Source organism: Colletes latitarsis, chromosome 8 (assembly GCF_051014445.1).
Source record: "Colletes latitarsis isolate SP2378_abdomen chromosome 8, iyColLati1, whole genome shotgun sequence".
In the NCBI taxonomy this organism is placed as follows: Eukaryota; Metazoa; Arthropoda; class Insecta; order Hymenoptera; family Colletidae; genus Colletes; species Colletes latitarsis.
In genome coordinates, this window is record NC_135141.1 from 28,216,986 (window position 1) to 28,238,172 (window position 21,187).

Consider the following 21,187-nt stretch of genomic DNA (forward strand, 5'->3'; position numbering starts at 1 on the left):
TAAATTATACTTCGATTCCCGCCACATTCTGCATAAATACAGTATTTTTCTACGAAGCATACGGATGGCGCCACTTGTTGAATTGTTCTGTAACGTAATAAAATGGCGTCTTCTGCCAGTTTATCTGGATTGTACCGCGCAATGTTTTAATTGCATGACAAACAAATGTAGTTTTTGTTGGTGTATATACAATTCCTTAAGTTGTAAATAATTGTGTTAACGACAAGAACATTATTATATCATGGCTGATGAGACCGAGCAGGTAAATATACTTGATTTGGTTTTGGACGTAAATCTGACCTATCATAACCTAACACATACGTTCGATTTAGGTACCGGCAATAAATGTCAAAGAACCATTGGATCTTATAAGATTAAGTCTCGATGAACGGATATACGTCAAAATGAGAAACGAGAGAGAACTACGGGGACGGTTACATGTAAATAGTTTTATGCAATAGGAATATATGTATGTTTTTAATTAATTGTAAATCTTACAAATGCACAAAAATATTAATTGTAGGCTTATGATCAGCACTTAAATATGGTGTTGGGAGAGGCAGAAGAAACTGTAACTACCGTAGAAATCGACGAGGAAACGTACGAAGAAGTATATCGTACTACGAAGAGAAACATTTCCATGCTCTTTGTTCGTGGCGATGGTGTAATTTTGGTATCCCCGCCTAGTATGAGAGCTCCGCTATAAGATATCTTAGGTATAATGCATGTAAAAATTACAAATATCTAGAGTCAAGTTCTACGTTAATAATATTGACTATTATATTAGTACTCGACAGTTGTGATACAAGTTCAGCTGAGTTTCTACAAATACTTATGACGTAAACGTAAATATAGAAAGGCAAAGTAAATTACGGTATACTATATTAAAACGAGTACATTGAATAAAAATTTAAAACGATACAAATTTCGAAAGTACAATGTGTAAAATATTATTATACTAATTTAAAGAACATGTACTATATTTTAACACGGAATTTCGAAGTTCTACTACTTGTAGTTAAATTACCAAGCCTAGGTGTAAAAGGAGGCTCTGTAGACTTTACTATTTGTGCACTAAGATCTGCGATCCTTTGATCTTTAAATTTCATTAAAGATTCAAGATGATTCACTTTTTGTTGAAGCGTATTTATAATTTCATTCTTTTCTTGTAGCTCTTGTTTCAGTCGGACAAAAACTTGTCGCGGAACGGTTTTATTTGCTATCTCTTCAGGATCGAGTACCGACTTGACCTCCTCTTTTCAAGCAATAACGTTTAGTTTATACTTTGTCGTACTAATGTGTTCATATAATTCTAATTTTCCTATGATTTTTTACGTACCTCCTTTTCCGTTTTCCTCGTACACAAAGTACAAAGAATCTCTTTCGGCGTTACAGTCTTTCAAAATTTTCACTCGCAAATCAGTTAACACTTTATCAATAACTCCCGGTTGCGAGTTTGCTAATTGATTAATTACGTCCTTGCTCAATTTCATGTCGAGTTTCGAGAGTACCTTGCGGTTCAGGGTGCACCAATTGTCTATCTTCTTTGCAATGCTATTTCCGGATATGTAATTATGTATTTCAACGTATCTAGGATAATACCGTTTCAACAGCTCGGCCATGAAAACTAAAATTTAGCAGTTAAAGTTTCAATCTGTATCAATAACCGAACAATTTTACTACTTTTTTTTTTTTATTGTACCGGCATCGGAAAAATCTCGTGCAAGATTTTTCTTCGGTTTGGAAAATGTCATTTGCTCGACCCAAGCGTATATTTCCTCAAGGTTGTCGCCATTTTCTGATACCACGCTCATATTTCGATTTTATTTACCACGACAGAATCCAAAAATTACTTTATACATTTAAATTTACTAATGACATCGTCGTGTATCTGTCATCTGCTATTAATCCAGAAATTAGTAGATTTTATTAAAATATACTATAGAAAATATTCCGCGTAAATGCAACTTCATCTCGATCGAGAATGGTGAAATTCTTCTTTTTAATGTCACTTTTGCATTGCATCAGACGAGATAACCTAAATACATCGTTCAACCGGTATTGAATCACGCGCAAGAAATTAATATACAATTTAATAAATATCTAAAAATTTTTATATTTCCAATTATTTAATTCGGAAGCGTCTACCACGTGAATGTTATTCACTTGTTGTGGTCCTTACATTGTCAAATAAATCAAGTTTGTTCATTTTGGCTCGAAACCAAATTGAAACAAATATTGGGGTAAAGAAAGAAAGGCATCTAAATTTAGGGCGACGTTATTTTTATAAATAAAAGTATACACGTGTTTATGGACCGACCCGATACTTTAACCGTCAACAGATAACCGTGTTAACGGATTCTTCAATTATATTTAGCATTGTAAAAAAGCAAAAGCTCAGTGTAGAAAGTAAATCATATTTTTATGCATTCGTATTTATAAACGTCTTTCGATTCTGTATGTTTTATGTCGCACTCGTGTTTCTCGAATTAGAAGTTGTACCATAAAATTGTAAAATTCAAGCAAATTTTGTTAATAATGACAATTCTGTCGATGCAAAGGTACCCAAAAAATGTTCTAAATTGTCTACATTTTGGAACAAGTAACAAAGTATAACCTTGTATATTCTCGTGTTTCTCGAATTAGAAACATATGGTATCGAGTGCTCGGGCATTAACGTTCGAGCGTACTAGCCAGTGCAATATACGCTTCACGAAAAGCTTATAACGGTGAAAAGAAAGTTCTCGGAAAACACGGTTGGTTTAAAGGTAAACGTAGCGCGTCACAGTGCCGAGGGTGCTGTAAGACAGCAGCGAATTCGAGCCTGCGTTTACGTGTGGTACGGCATTTATAGAAAAGGCGCACGCCCGGTGTTCCTTCGAGAGGAGACTCGGAGGATCAGAGTGTCGCGATCCAGCGTCAGTGGCACGTTGCACGCGCGAGGAATCGAACCGGAAGGAACGAAATTACTCGATTCGATCCCTGTCCAGCCCCGCGATTTAAATTTTTTTTAAATTCTAAAAACCGTGAATTAACGTGCCAATTAAATTTTTTCAACAAATCTGAATCACGAAAATTTAAATAGGAAAATTGCAACGAACACAATATGTCGTAAATAATTGATGTATCAAATTTTTAATTGCATTGTACCGTAAAGTGTTTCGCGAAAATTGTGTATCGATCTGAAAACCGTAGGGTGACCATCCCTGGAGAGAAACCATGGCTGACAAAAATTGTTCCAAAAGTAAGTGATTATATTATACGGTATATTGTTTCGTATTTAATACGATCCAAGTTATTAAATTCTTGGACGCTTCTCGAGAAATGCGTTTGCCCTTTGACATTACTTTTCGAGCGTTTCGGGAGAGCATCCCCGTGACCTTTAAACGTCCTCTGACCTAGGCCTTTATACAGTGGCGTAGTTTCGACTGTTTTGTTATAATATTCGTTTGAAACAAGTTGAAAGTTGGAATTCGTGTTTCGTGCAATTTAAAAAGGAATAGTTTCCACGCAAAACGTACTAGTTGCGCGCGTACCTATATGCTACATTGGTTGATGCAACACCGTAGCAATTACAATGAACGACACGCGCGAGTTTTCATCATTCCAGTGCACTGTTAATACTGTGAATCATAGAATTTACAAATCTATATTTGCACTTGTATTTATGAAAATCTGCGTCGTCGCTGACTTATCCTATATTTAATTACTAATTCATTATCACATATGTTTATTTCGACTTGTGATCGCAGAATCCAATTTAACTGTTACGTTTTGGCCAGTGTGTCAAGGGTGATATTCTGGAATCACAGTTTATGTGTCTGTTGACCTATATTCCGAATGGAAATAACCCTGTCTAATAAAAAGCGACGCGAAAAAAAAAAAATAAAATATCCGTTTCATTGTCCCAAGCACCACAAATTACGATATGTCGTTACGATAAATTGGAAAAGATTTAGTGAAAGAAAGAAATTTTTTGGGTGAAAATGTAAAGCTTTTATTTCGTTATTAGTCATCGACAAAATGTAAAAGACAATTATAATCAAGTCTACGTATTCGCTACAATTTATACAAAATCGTATAAGTATGGAAAGAGACGTAATGCAATTGAAGTGTTTACACGCACGATTTGTCACGTACTGGGATGCTATTTCTATCGGTGGCGATGCCAAGACAGAAAGTCGAAGACCTAAAGTGTACATTCACCTGTGTCTCAATGCCTATCGACACGTCCTCAACACGTTTCGTGCGATTACGTATTATCGAAGATATCACAATTTCATACAGATTGTATGACTCGAAAAAACACTTATTTTTAATTACGACTATCGGGATTGATCTTCGACCTTGAACCGGATCGTGTTCCGTACTTCGATCCCAAAAGTAACGACGTACAGTCAATCACATCATATCGGGAATTTGGTCGAGAATTATACATATAGTAATCGAGGAATCGGTCGAGCGCTTGCGAGAGCGCGACCCCTCTGGTGGCGAGCATGGGAAGCGACGCCATAATACTATAGATAGAAGTCACTTTTTTGTTTAATTTGATTCTTTTTGAGCGTATATAAATTTATATGACTGACTGTACCCGAACTCTAAATCGAGATGGAATTTATTTTATCGAGTCGAGCAACTAAATCTTTAAGCTTTAAAATATTCTAGTTAAGCGAATCACTGCGTATGACGTGAACTTTTGGAATCCTCGATCGTTTATTTGCACTTGTATTTACTATTATTTTTAAATGCACTCACAGGAACTGGGGGTATTATATTTCCTACACGATACCTGATGGCGATCATGGGTTCCATCGGGCTAGCTATCATTTACGGTTTCAAGGTAAACGTAAGCGTAGCGATCGTAGCTATGGTGAACCACACTGCTGTAAAACTATCTGCGTTGCATAACTTGGAAACCGGGAATACAACTGCGATTACCACGGAAGAGTGTCGTCTCGATGGTGGTGGTTCTTCTGATATAGCAAAAGCTGTTGCAGAGGTACATAAATGATGTAATAAATCACCCAACTCTTTCCTTAGGTTTTCAGTTCCAGATACAATTTAATGGGAGATTCTAGACGCCAAAATAAGACGAAAATGAAGAATATCAATTTCTTGACTGAGGCTTCCTTAAAAAATTATTAAAAAATTTCAAATCATTCTGAAAAAATTATATTTAGTTGCAGGGGTCAATTACAAGCATTTTTGGTGAATAGACATACCCCCGAATTCCTACGCACTTTCGAGAAAAAAATTCGAATAGGTGTGAAATTTTTCGACTAAATTAAAAAATTTCAAATCGTTTCAAAAAAATTATTTTCAGTTGCAAGAGTCAATTACAATCACTTTTAGTCAATACACATACCCCCGAATTCCTACGCACTTTCGAGAAAAAAATTCGAGAAGATGGACAAATTGCAGTTCTACACCCGAAACTTTGAACGTTAATAACTTTTTAACGAAGCCCCCATCAACAAATTAGTATTCTTGATTTTCGTCTTATTTTGGCCTCTAGAATCTCCCGTTAAAATTTTTTTTCTGAGTTTTTTCTGACTTCCGAGTTCTGGGCTGAAATACTTTTAAATAATTTCGAAAATAGAAAGATTGTGGATAGTTGTATGCGTCCAATATGTATATCTAAGTTAATATGTTTATTATAGGACGGTCCGTTTGTATGGAACGAACCATTGCAAGGTCTCATTTTGTCGTCATATTTTTGGGGTTATATGGCGTCCTTGCTCCCGGGTGGAAGAATGGCTGAATTATTATCCGCGAAATGGGTGATGAATGGATCCGTGCTTCTGAACGTCGTTGCGTCTATACTGTCACCTGTTTCCGCCGAAATTCACTATTCTCTTTTCATCGTGATGAGAGTCATTCAGGGAATCGGTGGAGTTAGTAGTAAACGACTATTAAACGATAATCGCACTAATTCGCAGCATAATATTGCTGTATCTTATATTTTAGGGTGTAACATTTCCTGCTATGCATGTCATGATCGCCAAGTGGGCCCCGCCTAACGAAAGAAGCGTTCTGGCCTCGATCGTCTACGCAGGTCAATCGACCATTTATTCCTGTTAAACGTATCTTACTTCCCTGTAGGATAATACTAAAGAATTACCACTTACTTCCTGCAGGAACTGCTCTGGGTACTGTGATCTCTATACTCCTAACGGGTATATTAGCCGCGAATCTCGAATGGGTATGGATATTCTACATAGAAGGTGCTCTTTGCTTAATTTGGTGCGCTGTTTGGTGGATAATGATCGAGGACAGCCCGGAGGAACAAACAAAATTTATCAGTCAAGAGGAGAAAGACTACATCATGCAGTCTTTGGGACACAGCAAAACCGATACGGAACATAAAGGGGTGCGTGGAGTTTCGTGGAAATAACGTTTAACGAGGCCGCGCATGTATTTAAGTATTTTACAACGTTTTCACGTTACAGAGATTACCGGTTCCGTGGAGAGAAGTGTTAAGGTCTAAGCCGTTCGTGGCAATTTTAATTGCACATTTCTGTAGCAATTTTGGTTGGTACATGTTGCTCATCGAACTGCCTACTTTTATGAATCAGATTTTGAAATTCGACATGAGCTCGGTGAGTATTGTTGCTCAAAACTCGGTAGAAGCTTTGAATTAACGTGACGATAAAACATATTTCTTTCTGTCCCCAGAATGCTGGCCTCTCTTCTATGCCGTTCTTATGTATGTGGATTTTCACTATGGTTCTCAGTAAGGTGTTAGCCATTATGCAGGATAAACAATTCATCACGGTAACAACGTCAAGAAAAATTGGGACACTGTTTTGTAAGTCATTTATATCACCTATATGCATACTAGGGCTAGGTCTAGGTATCTAAAAATATTCAGATGCCTAATTAATGCCTATGGCTTACTTAAAACACTTATTTTCAGCATCTGTAGTCCCCATGATCTGCTTAATAGGAGTATCTTATGTCGGCTGTAATCGAACGTTAGCTGTTACATTAATGACTATCGGAGTAACTTGTATCGGTGGAATGTACAGTGGATTCTTATCGAATCATATCGATATTGCTCCAAATTTTGCCGGCACCTTGGTCGCTATCACAAATTGTATCGCTACTATTCCCGGATTTGTAGTACCGATATTCGTGGGGAAATTGACACACGGAAATGTGAATAATTATAAAAATATCTTATTGTTTTAGAATTACTGCCATCTTTATACTTTTTTTTTTTAACAGACACTTTACTGTTCTTTTTCTATTTAATCTTTTTCCCGTTTATAGCAAACTATAGGTGCCTGGAGGGTTATATTTTTTGTAACCGTTGGGTTGTACGTAGTTGAATCGTTAGTTTATACCATTTTTGGTAGCGGCGACGAGCAACCCTGGAACAAAACTAAACCAAACGATGAGGAAGCGAGCGATCAAACATTACCTTTGAAAGACAATTTTAGGAAGTAAATTTAATTTATGTGTAAACAATATCAATTAATGTTTATTAATTCCCTAAACATATAATAGTATCACAGTATTATTATAAATACACGGTCATTCGATTTCATATCATGTTGAATTAAAAAATGCTATTTCATTACATACTTTTTTTTATAAAAAAATGGAATCTATTTCGTACAATGGCTTTTATACAGCAGTTTGTATTAATACTTTACAAATATTACATTAAATAATATTATTGAAAGTACTACAACATTATACGTGGTTGTGACAATATTTACCTATTAGATACAGGTATTTATCTTAAATTATAAAACGTATTCTTACTTACTCACCTTTATCGTACTCTCACTATTTTACAAAAATACATTGGTCCCCAATTGCTCCTAAGGCTAGGTACAACAATATTGCCATACTTGAGCCCAATTTTGCCAAATTTATAGATATACTTTAGAGGCATTAATGCTTCTGTTATATCTCTATAAAAATTATATAAAATACAAACGGTACGGATAATAAAGTTATTCACACCGAAGAATATACATATACATACTTTACAATCATAACTGAATCAGTTTCTTCCCACGCCTTTTTCAATGCCACATGGACAACACCATCATTTTGTATAGGACTAAGAGAACATGTTGCATAAACGACCGTACCTCCTACTTTTACTAATTTTAACGCATTTCTAAAAATAGTAAATATAGCAATTAAACGCCACGAAATAAAATTAACACACGCATCATAATACAATATAAACTAACGTTAAAATTTCAGATTGAAGTTCTGGGATATTTAGTCTTTCCTTAAGTCTAGTGGGTTTGAACATATTGTTCTCGTTAGAGTGCAACACGTGCCTATCTGTTGTGCACGGTACATCGACTAGAATCTAAAAAAAAATATAAATTATACATTTTTACATGATAGACGTATGTTTCATCTAGAGACGAGACATTCGAAACCTTGAAACTTTAATTTTCTTCGTTTGTACATTTATTTACATCATAACTTAATTTAATTTTCATCTAATTATACTCAATAAATAATTGGTTTGTTAAGATTTCAGTTTGATAAAGTAAATACTCCATAGAAAAATAAATATCCCGGGTTCCGGGAGTTTCGAGTTTCGAGTTTCGAGTTTCGAGTTTCGAGACCTCGCGAAGTTTCGGATTTAAGCTCCACGAAGCTAAAAATCAGGTTTCGACGCATCTCTAGTTTTATCACAGATATTATTCAAGGTATGTTAATACCTTATCGTACACATCTTTCTCATCTATTGTTCTAGCATCTCTTTCTGTTAAATAAAATATTTTTTCTGCTTCATATACATCTGACACATATTGTTCCATAACATTCTCTATTCTCTTTACTCTAGATTGCATATTATCATTAATGACCAGCAACCTAGGCATGAGTGTCTGTAGAATAGTCAAAGCTTTACCACCAGGTGCAGCGCACATATCGAGCACAACATCGCCCAGTTGTATATCGAGGGCTAACACTGGTAATATAGATCCGCCATCAAATAAATAATAATCTAAATCAAATTCCCATATTAATAATATTCACATATACGTAGACACGCAAAAAAAAAAATCGCTTTCCGACGTACATTTCAATGAAAATTTACACAAATGCTTATTTGTTCGTGCTCAATTTATAGAGTATTATAAATGGTTGAAACAATACGAACCTAGGACACCAGTGGATCCTTTTTTAGGAGATGGGAATTTACTGTCATTTCCTTCATCGAATGTATACACGTGTAAATGTTCTGGAAATGGCAGAACAGATTCTTTCACAATGTCTACTTTAAAATCAGCTGCTTTATTGTAAAACCTATAATGGTTGGATTCCAATTCCCAATCATCCATACCTGTAAAATACATTTATAACATATTAACTGTTCATGAAAGGTATTAATCTGACTAACCTTTTATTTTTGTAGCAGGTATATACTCGTGAAGCATAGATATATTCACAGATGAGTCAATAATACGGTCATTGTCTATGGCAATTTCATTCAATTCTTCTTCTATAGATTGTAACTTTACGGGTTGTAGTGCATTATTAGTTGTAACGGTCTCATCATTTTCTTCCGTGTTCAATGCTTGTGCTGTATGTTGGTGATCAGCTGGATAAATAGACTGAAGTTCAGACGACCGAGTATTAGATATAAGAGCGTCCATTACATTTTCCACACTTTTTGTCTTAACACTTTTAGATGTTGATTTACTTTTTAGATGTTCCTTATATACATTGTATAATGCTTTCAAATGAATTGCACCAAGCAACTGAAATAATTATTGTTACATTAGTTGGTAAATTAGAATCTCGTAACATTTAAAATTCACTAACTTGGGTTACAATATAGACTTCCTGTAAATGTTTTATTCGCTTAAATTAATGTTTTTTATCAAAGTTGAAGACTTTCTTCGAGACAACTTTCTATTTTATTTTAAAATTAATACTTAAAATTACAGTGTAGTCCCATGTTAATGAATTTTAAATATTAGACTAAAAGTATAGTATAAATGATCAGATACCTCCAAATTAGATCGTATTCTATCTGTATCGCTAAAATTATTAACCACTGCTAAGTACTTGGAATTTTCTTTCAATAACGCAGCCCGTATGTCTTTCCAGCTATCTCCATATACGGTCCCGTAAAATTCATTGAAATGCTCTAATGCTTTGTCCTTAGCGGTTTTCTTTTTCTTAAGTACGGACTGTGAAAAAACAATTAAGTATTTCCAGTATGTTTACGATCGATGAAACCGTATAATTATTAATCGTAGAACTAAATTGGTACAAACCCAGTGATTCGGTCCATGCTTGTACCTGACCGACGCTTTCACGAGTTCTCTCAATTTTAATTTATTAACTAATTGCGTCATTTTTTTAGAACATTCGGAAAATTCATTTAAGCTATCTTGCTTTCTGTAGGTTATGTGCTTAACGTATTCCGAGAATCGAAAACGGCGAGGGGCTTTAAACACACATGTGCGAGCTCCAGCAAGCATTTTTCCCGCTTAAATTTCAAGTTGTACCATAAAATTGTAAAATTCGAGCAAATTTTGTTAACAATGATAATTCTATCGATGCAAAAGTACCCAAAAAATGTTCTAAATTGCTACATTTTGGAACAAGGAACAAAGTATAACCTTGTATGAAGGATTTTTTATTTGTTTGTAACGAATGTTGATCATGTTCGAAGAAAAAAAAGGTAGTTAAGCATAAATGAGGGGAACAAGGATCATACTTTTATACATTTTGCACATCGAAAATTTTATTACCAGTAAATTCCGAATTATTACATTTCAAATGAATCGAATATCTTAGGAACGAAATATGATAGTGTTTTTATTAGTACATATTTCTATTTATTTCACATTGGTAAATTAGTACAAATTGAGTCCCTGTTTACATTATTTGCATTATTTCTTCTTTGATTTATTTGTTCATTCCTAGTTTCATTTGGTTGATTATGCAGAAGAAACATCTTAACATCTTCAGCTTTATGGAACTATATCCTCTTTTATTTACATAACAATTTAGGTTAATATGCAGTGCATTGACATTAATGGATGCACCACATATCCTTGATATACCCTAGAAATAGTCTGTTGCAACAAATCTCACAAAACCTTTGCCACATAATCATTCTCAGGCCAAATAATAAAGATAGAAACAGACTAGAGACTAAATTTCTTAGAAACAAAACAAAGGAGTAAGCTTCATTATAACCTTTGATGTGCATAAAGAGTAAGTTAAAATACCAATAGAAGTTCAGAATAAACATTCCCCATATAATAGATAAAAATTCCTTTTCAAGCAATAATATTTGTTGACTTGATTTTCATTCGTTTCTAAGGTTCGTTTCTAAGCAGACACTAGTCTATTATTTATATAACAATGATAAAACATCATTGTAAAAAGGAATAACCTCTACATAATTTCATGACCGTGATACGAGTACTTTGCGAGAATTTCGAGTATTCGAATGGGAAAATTTGTCTTTTTATTATATCCATGTATGTACTGTTAATTAAAAAAAAGAAGCCAAAAACAAATGGTTCTAATTAGCGCTGTCGAGCGCGAGCGTTTGAAGCGAACGCACCCATAGAAACGAAGGGCGGTAAAATGTGTTACGAGATATCGCCACCCGATGGCGTCGCCTGTGCGTTCGGTTTTCTTTTAAACGCAAGAAGTGGTCGACGTCGATTAACCGTTAGTGAGAACGGTGTAAAAGAAGAAGGGCGTGAACTGCAGGCACAGGTGAAGCAGGACACCGACAAATCCACCCGTTACGGTACTGCCGGTGCTACTCGACTAACACTGGACGACGTATTTCTTTTCTTTCTTTTTTTTCTCTCTTTATCGGTTTAACGCTCGTTTCTGCGTAACACCGATCTTTTTTTCTGCTCTGACCGCTCATTTTATCGCGAGCCGCGCGACAGAGGGAAACAAACCACGAGCACACGGTGTGTGTACATACCGTGCAATGCGTATCGGAGCTACATATTATCAGATGCGGACGCGACAAGGAAACGACGTATTTGTCGTGACATCGAGATGAGAAACGTGCCGAGCAAGATGGAGCGAATGGGGATGGTGGGGATCGGGACGAACACATCTTTGCGCTCCCCCTCTAGCGAAGGCGCTCGTGCGCTATGAAACGTGGCTGTTTCGAAAGTTTCAACTCGAAGAGCCTATTTTAGATGCTATAAACCGTTTCGACTTGTAAATCGTTTTCGACGCCCGAATAATACGAATTGAAATAAGTCCCGGGCGATTCTCGAGGTTTTCCCGCTAATTTACGGCACGCTGTCGCGAAATTTTCTCCGTCCCGTGGCTCGAACGTAGGTTATGTTTCCGTGGAATTGTCCCTCGACGGCCGTGCATACGCGTTCTCGAAACACGCGACGTGGAAATAGTGTCGAACTAGGCTTCGAGTCTCGAGCTTACCGAGCTGGTCATAGCTCGTGCCGTAATTTAAGCTGGAAACGATCGGAGCCCTTCGAGGCTCAAATCTCGAGCTTTGTATGCAAGTTTCGAAGACGCGGAGTTTAAGGTTGAACTTCGGAGGATTCACGTCGTATGTACATCACAAAGGTGACGGACGTCATACCAATAATTTAGAATAAATCCTTATCTATATGGAACACTTTCGTTCGAATAATTTGTAAGGTTAGAAGTTTATTCTTGGCTTACGAATAACTCGTTACATATTCGTTATGTAAATGACAGACTCACGCACCATTATTACACACGCGTGTGTTCGTAGTTGATCCCTCGAATAACGTTTTTACGTGATACTTTTGTGTTTATGCGATATTTATGTGAAAAAGAAAATAAGATGGTGGTTATTTCGTGTCACATAACCTGTTTCTATATAGAAATACTGATCAATACCATAATGTTTAAACAGAAATCTTTTCTTGCATAATTTCGTATAACTTATTACATAAATTTTTTAACGGAAGACAAGTTTATGTAGATAAAGCTAGATAAAGCAATATTGCTGGAACGAAATTGTTCCTAGTCTGCTAAATAGGCTTAGTCTCGAGTAGCGTCTGGCTTTCTCGGCCTCTTTCATTTCCGGGATACGAACTTTTTATTTATTACGTATCGATCGTGTTTACATAAAAATAACATCATATTTTTCGACAGTCGCCAGTCTCGAGTCACGACGTTGCAACCCTTTTAGGCTCGAACTCGGAACTTCATTCGCGAGCTTCGGGGACTCAGCCGTTTAAGGTTGATCCTCAAAGCTGACTCGTGGTTTACGGCGCGAGCTTAGATGGCTCTGGTTTTTCGGTTGGGCGAGAAGCTTCGAAGATTCGCGGTTCGTACGCGTGGTCGTTTCGACGTGTCCCGATATCAACAACGCGAGGTTGTGAATCGCGCGAGGCCGACGCGATAATCTTGTTACCCTCGAAACGCGTACAACATACCGGTGAAAGTCTCCACTGTACGGCAGACGAGAGTTCAGTGTTCTCGAGGGGAACGAAAGGAGAACGTTGCGCCGGGAGATCAGCTCTTTTGCTTCGCGGAGATCAGTTTAGTCTATGGGGTGCGGTAAAACCCTATGCGCCGCACACACGCACGCACACACACATACACACACACACACATGTGCCCCGTTGCGTTCGTGTTCATTGTCACGCATACAGAAACTCTTCCTCTCGATGAATCTCGACGACCCGAATCGCTCGACGGCGAAGCTGGTTTCGTGGATCTCTTCATGAGAGGCACGTCGTACGCGATTTGTCGGGGCACGGGGTGTGACGGGGACTCGAGGCATCGTAAAGGCAATGCACTGTAAGGAGCTCACGACGACTATACCCTCCCCTCCCTCCCCTCGTCGGCCGCCCTCCCTCTCGATCTTTTGCCACCGTCCCTTTCTCTCCCTTCTTTCTTCGCTCCCTCTCTGCCTACCCTCGTTCTCTTTCCTTCCCTCGTTCCGTCTCTTTCTCTCTCTCGCTCTTATCAGAACCTCGACTGCACGACCTCACTCATACTCTCTCGTTCTATTGCTCGGTCGGCTGATCTCTCGAGGAGGGCGCGTTAGGGCGCTCCGCCAGCCACTCGCGCGCATCTTTAAACGTTTCCGACTCGTGCGTGCCGAAATTTCCTCGATACGAAATCTGTCTCTCTGCTACACTCCCCCTCTCCCCCAAGCTCCCCCTTTCCAACCGTGTGCCCTGAACCGCTAAACGGTGTCATCGAACAACGTATCGCGCGCGCGCGTTACACCAAGGAAAACAGAGAGAGGCCAAAGGACTCGGAAGTTGCGACATCCGGTACACAATACTGCCGTTTCCTGTCTCTCGTGACCCTTGGTCCCGCTTGGTCTAGCCCACGTGACCCCCGGCTTTGCCCAACCGTAATTTCAATTTAACGCGGGCGCCGCGCACGCCTGCCAACCCGTCCCGCCGAACATCGAGAGACGAGACTTCGGACGGGATTCTCGTTCGAACCCTTTTCACGTTCACCGTTTTTTTTTCTTTTTTTTTTTTTTCATATGTAAAATTCGACCCTTTTGTACGATTAGTGAGAATCCCTCGGCGGGGATCGTTTTCATACGGTCCCATCCGTGGTTCCACGCAACGCTCGTTACGCGCGTGTGCGTTCCGTACAATAGGTGGTTGATTCCTTTCTAAATCTCCGTATTTCCACGCGCCCGTTGATGGGCGAAGCGCGGATACATTCACCGCGCGGAGGCGATTGTTCGGTAGAGTTACGCGGCGCGGCGCCCGGTATGGAAAGAAAAAAAAGAAATGCTAGGATAAAAGAAGAGAAATCACTCCCGATTCTTCCTTCTTTTTTCGTTGTCACCGTCCTACGCCTCGTTCCCGCACCGAGCCCGCCCGTCACGTGCATGCATGCGTGCATGCGTACACCGCGCCGGCGAGTGCGTACATGCGGGGTCGTTGAACGAGCAGGGGGTACCGAGGACAACAGTAACGACTGCACCAACCCACTTGCGTCGACCCTATACAAGTCACGTGCACGTACAGTGCCCGGCAATAATGGTCCCCAGAGGGTGTGACCTATTCTATATGCTGGATTCTCTCGCGCGATCAGCCTACTTGCTGGTACCGACATGCCACGGTACCGACGTCCCGCGGTGAACTGTGAATACGCGTACACCGTATTTATTAAACCGAGCCGCGTTTACCGGGGAAAACAATAATTCGAACGCGAAAGACGACTGCATTTAAATCACGGCTACGTGAAACAACTATAGCGAACCGTTTTAATCGTCGCGGAGAATGGAACCATTTTCCCTCTGAATTTTCAGCGGCTCGCGGAGGATAAAGGAAAACTATAATTAAAAAAATAGTCTGACCACACTGTATAGTTTCGGTAAAGAATCTTTTTCCTCGAAAACACGTAGGATTTCGGGGGTATGTGTATTGACCAAAAATTATTGTAATTGACCCCCGCAACTGAAAATAATTTTTCCAGAACGATTTGAAATTTTTCATTTTCGCCAAAAAATTTGTCCATCTTCCTGAATTTTTTCTAGAAAGTGGGTAGGATTTCGGGGGTATGTCTATTCACCAAAAGTTATTGTAATTGACCCCTGTAACTAAATATAATTTTTTTAGAATGATTTAAAATTTTTTAATTTCGTCGAAAAACTTCAATACCTAATCGAATTTTTTTCTCGAAAGTGGATAGGAATTCGGGAGTATCTATATTGACCAAAAATGATTGTAATTGACCTCCGCAACTGAAAATAATTTTTCCAGAACGATTTGAAACTTTTCATTTTCGTCCAAAAATTTGTCCCCCTTTCTGAATTTTTTTCTCGGAAATGGATAAGATTTCGGGGATATGTGTATTCATCGAAAATGATTGTAATGGACCCCTGCAACCGAAAATAATTTTTCCAAAACGATTTGAAACTTTTCATTTTCGCTAAAAAATTTGTCCTCCTTCTTGAATTTTTTTCTCGGAAGAGGATAAGATTTCGGGGATATGTGTATTGACCAAAATTGATTGTAATTGACCCCTGCAACTGAAAATAATTTTTCCAGAACGATTTGAAACTTTTCATTTTCGTCCAAAAATTTGTCCAACTTTCTGAATTTTTTTCTCGGAAGTGAATAAGATTTCGGAGATATGTCTATTCACCAAAAATGATTGTAATTGACCCCTGTAATTAAATATAATTTTTCCAGAACGATTTGAAACTTTTCATTTTCGTCCAAAAATTTGTCCACTTTTCTGAATTTTTTTCTCAGAAATGGATAAGATTTCGGGGATATGTGTATTGACCAAAATTGATTGTAATTGACCCCTGCAACTGAAAATAATTTTTCCAGAACGACTTGAAACTTTTCATTTTCGTCCAAAAATTTGACCACCTTTCTGAATTTTTTTCTCGGAAATGGATAAGATTTCGAGGATATGTGTATTCATCGAAAATGATTGTAATGGACCCCTGCAACTGAAAATAATTTTTCCAGAACGATTTGAAACTTTTCATTTTCGCCAAAAAATTTGTCCATCTTCCTGAATTTTTTTCTAGAAAGTGGGTAGGATTTCGGGGGTATGTCTATTTACCAAAAGTTATTGTAATTGACCCCTGTAACTAAATATAATTTTTTTAGTATGATTTGAAATTTTTTAATTTCGTCGAAAAATTTCACACCTTCTTGAATTTTTTCCTCGAAAGTGGGTAGGATTTCGAGGGTATGTCTGATGACCAAAAATGATTATAATTGATCCCCGTAGTCAAAAATAATTTTTCTGGAAGGATTTGAAATTTTTTAATTCAATTTTTTAATAACTTTTTAACGAAGTCTCAATCAAGAAATTAATATTCTTGATTCTCGTCTTATTTTAGCCTCTAGAATCTCCCATTACAATTTTTCCCATAGTTGATGGGCGATGATTAAATACTAGTTGGTCAGTGATACATGTGCCATTCTATTCAGTGATATTCTGCCATCTTTCAGGCAGTTTAAACAATTGTTTATTCCTATGAATAACGAATGTTTATATTAACATGACCTAAAATTTCGCCAAAATTCACGAGTCTCGTCCAAATTTATGTTCCTGAACAACTCCCGAATGAAATTTTTTTAAGTCCCCCGGTGAGAAGTTCCATCACCCATATATGGGTCCCGACTTCGTTGAACGCGTCGACTGTTACGCCGATAACCACGCAACATTTTCAACGCCGGGCAGAATTATGTTTTTGAGCAATCGGAAACTACGTAACTTACAATTTGTCTTTTATACTCATTTTTGCAACCTCGTCGAAGCCCATGAATCTTATCCAAATTTACGTTCTTTAACGACTCCGCGTGGAGGACGAATTTTTTCGTCGCGTCGACCATATATGGGGTAGCAACTTCGTTAAGGCTCGTTACATCCTCCCTCGTAACCAAAGAATTTACGACAGCGAAATTGTCTGTTGCAGGTAAATGCAGGTCACGCGGCGTGGCCGAAACGACATCGACGGATATCGTCGCGATGCGCGGGCATGTCTCTATCAGCCCGTTAGTTTCCGGACGAATTTAGCGTGGCGGTGGTCCCGTCTCGTCCAAATATTTCGAGCCCCCGACGCGAGATATTCTCTCTCCACTTGGATTGCGAAATACGCGGCTCGGACGGTGCCGGACGATGTACGAGGACGAAAGTAGGTAGGTAGGTAGGTAGGTGGGCAGACGGAAGTCAGTTTAACGGTATCACCCGAGAGCTCAGTCAGGCTTCGATCCTTACGCGTGGAATGGGGTTTAACGAAATTCGTAGCTCTCTTAAGGCGCTCTCCGCGTCGCTCGGGCATTTTTTACGATCTACGCCCACCTGCGAAATCGCCGGCCGAAGGGGAATTTTTTTCGAGGCGTTTCGTGGAACTCACCACTCTAACTGTCCTCGCCGTTACACGCCCACGAGAATCGAACACCGGAAAAAAGAAAAATTCTCTTTCCTCGAACGATAAACACGCGTTATCGATGCTCTTCTCGAACGGCTTCTCGACCTTATTGGATACGATACGATCTTTCGAAATGTCGAGCAAACCCGGTACTGGGAGGATTTTCTACGGATAGAAAAACGCTTGTCGATCGATTAATTGTCGTAACAAGAAACTGGATCGTCCAGCTCTCTCGAAAGCTGCTCGTTCCTCGATCCACGACTCGACAGTTAAAATTCGTAGACGCAATGAAACCTCGGCGAGCGACACGACCCGCGGGGTGAGCTCGAGGTTTTTCCCAGGATCGGTGCCGCGTACTCGTCGCTGGCACAGGGTTGTTGGGGAACGATGGTCGTCGTGGACGGGGGCATTGAACCCCGGTGCCACGCCGCTCCCACACTGCATTACGTCAGGCTACGTCCGCAGCATCCTGCGCTCGTCTTCCCGACGTTTCATGGTAGCTTCGATGCAAAGCGTTCGCCGGGGTTGCGTTTCGCGGCGTCCCCCCCCAAATGTGCGTTCCCGCGAAGTTATCGGTTCCCTTTGAAGGCGCGAAAACGTTTCGCGTCGAGCATGACTCACCGTGTTTATGTATCAATGGCGATATCCTCTTTCCACGAGGACTGCAAAACACGCAGCATTTCCTTCCTCCGGTGATCTCATCATTTCCTGACTCACAACCGAACCTCGAACTATGTCTCACCCCCTTCGTATAGATAAGTATGCTTACGCTTTATCAGCGATCGAGAACTCTCAGAACACAAACGGTAGTACAAAGAAATTCAATATTCATTATTAAACCTACACATTCTCAGTGGAATCAAAACACTGCGATCGTTTGTACTTGTTCCAGTGCGTAGATTCAACCCAGTAGATTAAAATTTCCCGCGATTGCTTCGAAACGTTTCTCCCCCCCCCCCCGTATCGAGCAGATCAAACAGTTCGCGATACAGTGGAACACGGTATACACGTGTTCCGTGAGGCAATGCTCTTCTCTAAGGGCGATAATGGTAGATAGAGAGATAGTTCCTTATCGAGACGATACCAAACGACCGGTAGAAACGCGTTTTCGGTGTTCACGAGCTTGACACTCGCGTTGTCGGGAGGGTTACACGAATACGTTAATCCCGGCACGGGTGTGCGTGGCTCGATCACCTTCGACTTTGGTCCCGTGGAGAAAGTATCTGAATAATTACGCGGACCCCCCGAATGTCGTTCCTGAAAGGATTCCCCATGGCAGAGCTTAGTCGGGTTATTTGGTGAACCAAAGGGAACCGCAGTTACGGGTGATGGTGCTGCTATAGCAGCAACCTGTTGCAACCACCCCGACACGCCATAGCCAGCGGGAGACGTCCAACTGGTCCGTGGCAAACCGAGAGAGGCTACGTAGCCAGTGGCGGGCAAGTTTCTCGTTCACTTCGGTGAATTCGCGTTGGGTAAAAGTAACAGACGTTCCCGAGAGTTGTCTTCGATGGCGTACGATTTAATTGGGAACAGTGTCCCCGAGTTTGGAACCCTTGGCTACCTGTGCAAAACGAAGTGTTTTTAACCCTCGAAGGGTTCAAATGACGTCCATATCACGTCGTTTTTTTTTATCGGTAATAGAACTCGTATGCACGCTTCATTTGCAGAATTTCGGGGTTGTATTTTTTCACACTGAAGTCTCAGGCATAGGTAAATTAAAAATTACAAATATAATAGTGGATTTGAAAATTTAGGAATAGGTAAACTAGCGTAGGGTGCATTTTGTTACCTGAAATGGCGTCGTAACCCTTCGACTATTTATTTTTACGCTGTTTCGAAGCAGGCGTGAGATTGATGCTTGCAAAACGTGTATTTCGCCGGAAGGGGCGTTTGGAAAATTGTTATTATTCTGTGGAAAAGCGCGGTTTTAATTTAAACGAAACAAAAGCCACTCGAGATTACAATTAATATTCACTGTCCGGTCCCTCAGCGGCGTATCCAAAAGCATAGCGCTATGACCCGTATACGGGCCACGGACAGTGAACGTGTTGGCCGAGTCCTGATGACAAAATGATATTTTAATCATTCGATGTGCACAAAATTTTGAAAACAAAATTCACCAAAACGTAGAAGCTCGAATCGATGACAGCATCTTGCAAGCGAACAGATGGACTTTCTAAGGAGACAGTAATAGTTTACTACTTATAGCGAGATGAACGAGGACCTTTCGATATGTTTAAATATTTGACCTTTAATTAACATAATGCTGTCACTAACTTTCAACTACGAATAGCGATTGTCGGATCGAGCGTACTGCGGAGAACCAGAGAATGAACATTTAGGAAGAATTAATAATGGTGTTATCTGAAAATATTTTTAAAAACAAGCATCGTAAATAATAAACAAAAATATAAGAGAATTCGTAATTATGCTTCGCGTAAAATTTCAATTCATGTAATCTGTAATGAGTTAATTTGCATTTAAACGAACCTTTGCGCCAAAAATAAGTCGATAAATATCGCTGTAATTATTAAAATTTCGATATATATCGCTGTCTTTAAATATAGATACATTTATCGAGTTACAAGCGACGCGAGACAAATGGCAGATACGCTTTTTTACCGAAAAACAATCAAGTTCGAGAAAGTTGAGGCAGAGTTTTTGTTTATTAGACGATGAAGTAACTCGTTTTAAGGAACGCGCGCAAAATTTAATGTCAACGATTTATTAACGTCTCGGCTATGAACCAGTATCGTCAGATTAAAAAAATAAAAAATTAAAACGTACATTAATTGCAGAGAGCGCCGAGTGGTAGCCTCCGAGAAAGATAAGTGATTGGCGTTGATGAAAATGATGTCAAGATCACACCACAATAGAAAACTAAGAAAAGATTCTTGAGCGTGGCTATCATCGACACTAGACTCATTAAAAAATATTTAAAAGCAAGAAAATTACGATACCCGAGAAAGAATAGCTGGAATTTCATCTAAAAATTGAAGTAATCTCGTTCGATATAATTAATAATCGAATTACTGGTAATAATTCCGGTACCAATCGTAGATGGAGAAAAGAGGCTTTGAAATTTTAAGTAAAGAAAAATATTTTTACCCCAAGATTTGATTCTTTTAAAATTTTCACAAGTATATACTCGTTGCTTGCATGTGGTAGCTCACACAAGTCGAGGTAAACATAATACACAACGCGTATTAAAATATTAAATAATGGGTACGTGATTCCAGAGTCTGGGTTATAGAGAGTTAAATGGTGCATGGTAAAACATATTTTATTAATAGCAATAATAAAGAACGTGTGTTTCGGAGTCGTAACGTGGTGGTTTAACAT

The 21,187-nt window shown here is 39.0% G+C and overlaps 4 protein-coding genes across 6 annotated transcripts; 2 read left to right on the plus strand and 2 right to left on the minus strand.

Annotated features, from left to right (window-relative positions):
• Positions 1 to 105: 105 nt before the first annotated feature.
• On the plus strand, positions 106 to 1,008 carry Lsm3 (U6 snRNA-associated Sm-like protein LSm3). The gene is made up of 3 exons (XM_076770723.1): positions 106 to 262; positions 333 to 440; positions 524 to 1,008. Exons 1-3 carry the CDS (start codon positions 242 to 244, stop codon positions 704 to 706), a joined length of 312 nt encoding a protein of 103 aa, XP_076626838.1. The 5' UTR covers positions 106 to 241; the 3' UTR covers positions 707 to 1,008.
• LOC143344978 (sperm flagellar protein 1) lies at positions 978 to 1,814 on the minus strand. The gene is made up of 3 exons (XM_076771631.1): positions 1,703 to 1,814; positions 1,340 to 1,627; positions 978 to 1,255 (listed from the first exon to the last, which is right to left on the minus strand). Exons 1-3 carry the CDS (start codon positions 1,812 to 1,814, stop codon positions 978 to 980), a joined length of 678 nt encoding a protein of 225 aa, XP_076627746.1.
• A 363-nt stretch (positions 1,815 to 2,177) lies between these two features.
• Mfs3 (major facilitator superfamily transporter 3) lies at positions 2,178 to 7,773 on the plus strand. The gene is made up of 9 exons (XM_076770708.1): positions 2,178 to 3,244; positions 4,758 to 4,999; positions 5,661 to 5,894; positions 5,968 to 6,055; positions 6,138 to 6,370; positions 6,450 to 6,599; positions 6,676 to 6,808; positions 6,917 to 7,158; positions 7,273 to 7,773. The coding sequence occupies exons 1-9, from the start codon at positions 3,220 to 3,222 to the stop codon at positions 7,447 to 7,449; spliced, it is 1,524 nt and encodes a 507-aa protein (XP_076626823.1). The 5' UTR covers positions 2,178 to 3,219; the 3' UTR covers positions 7,450 to 7,773.
• On the minus strand, positions 6,917 to 10,422 carry L(2)10685 (5-methylcytosine rRNA methyltransferase l(2)10685). 3 transcript variants are annotated; one of them, XM_076770710.1, is made up of 9 exons: positions 10,263 to 10,422; positions 9,993 to 10,175; positions 9,380 to 9,740; positions 9,140 to 9,322; positions 8,697 to 8,983; positions 8,211 to 8,335; positions 7,997 to 8,134; positions 7,779 to 7,922; positions 6,917 to 7,373 (listed from the first exon to the last, which is right to left on the minus strand). In XM_076770710.1, exons 1-8 carry the CDS (start codon positions 10,341 to 10,343, stop codon positions 7,781 to 7,783), a joined length of 1,500 nt encoding a protein of 499 aa, XP_076626825.1. In that variant the 5' UTR covers positions 10,344 to 10,422; the 3' UTR covers positions 6,917 to 7,373; positions 7,779 to 7,780. The 3 variants fall into 3 exon arrangements, with proteins under 3 accessions (XP_076626825.1, XP_076626827.1, XP_076626824.1); XM_076770712.1 differs by having other exon boundaries at positions 6,917 to 7,384; XM_076770709.1 differs by having other exon boundaries at positions 6,917 to 7,922.
• Between the last annotated feature and the right edge of the window lie 10,765 nt (positions 10,423 to 21,187).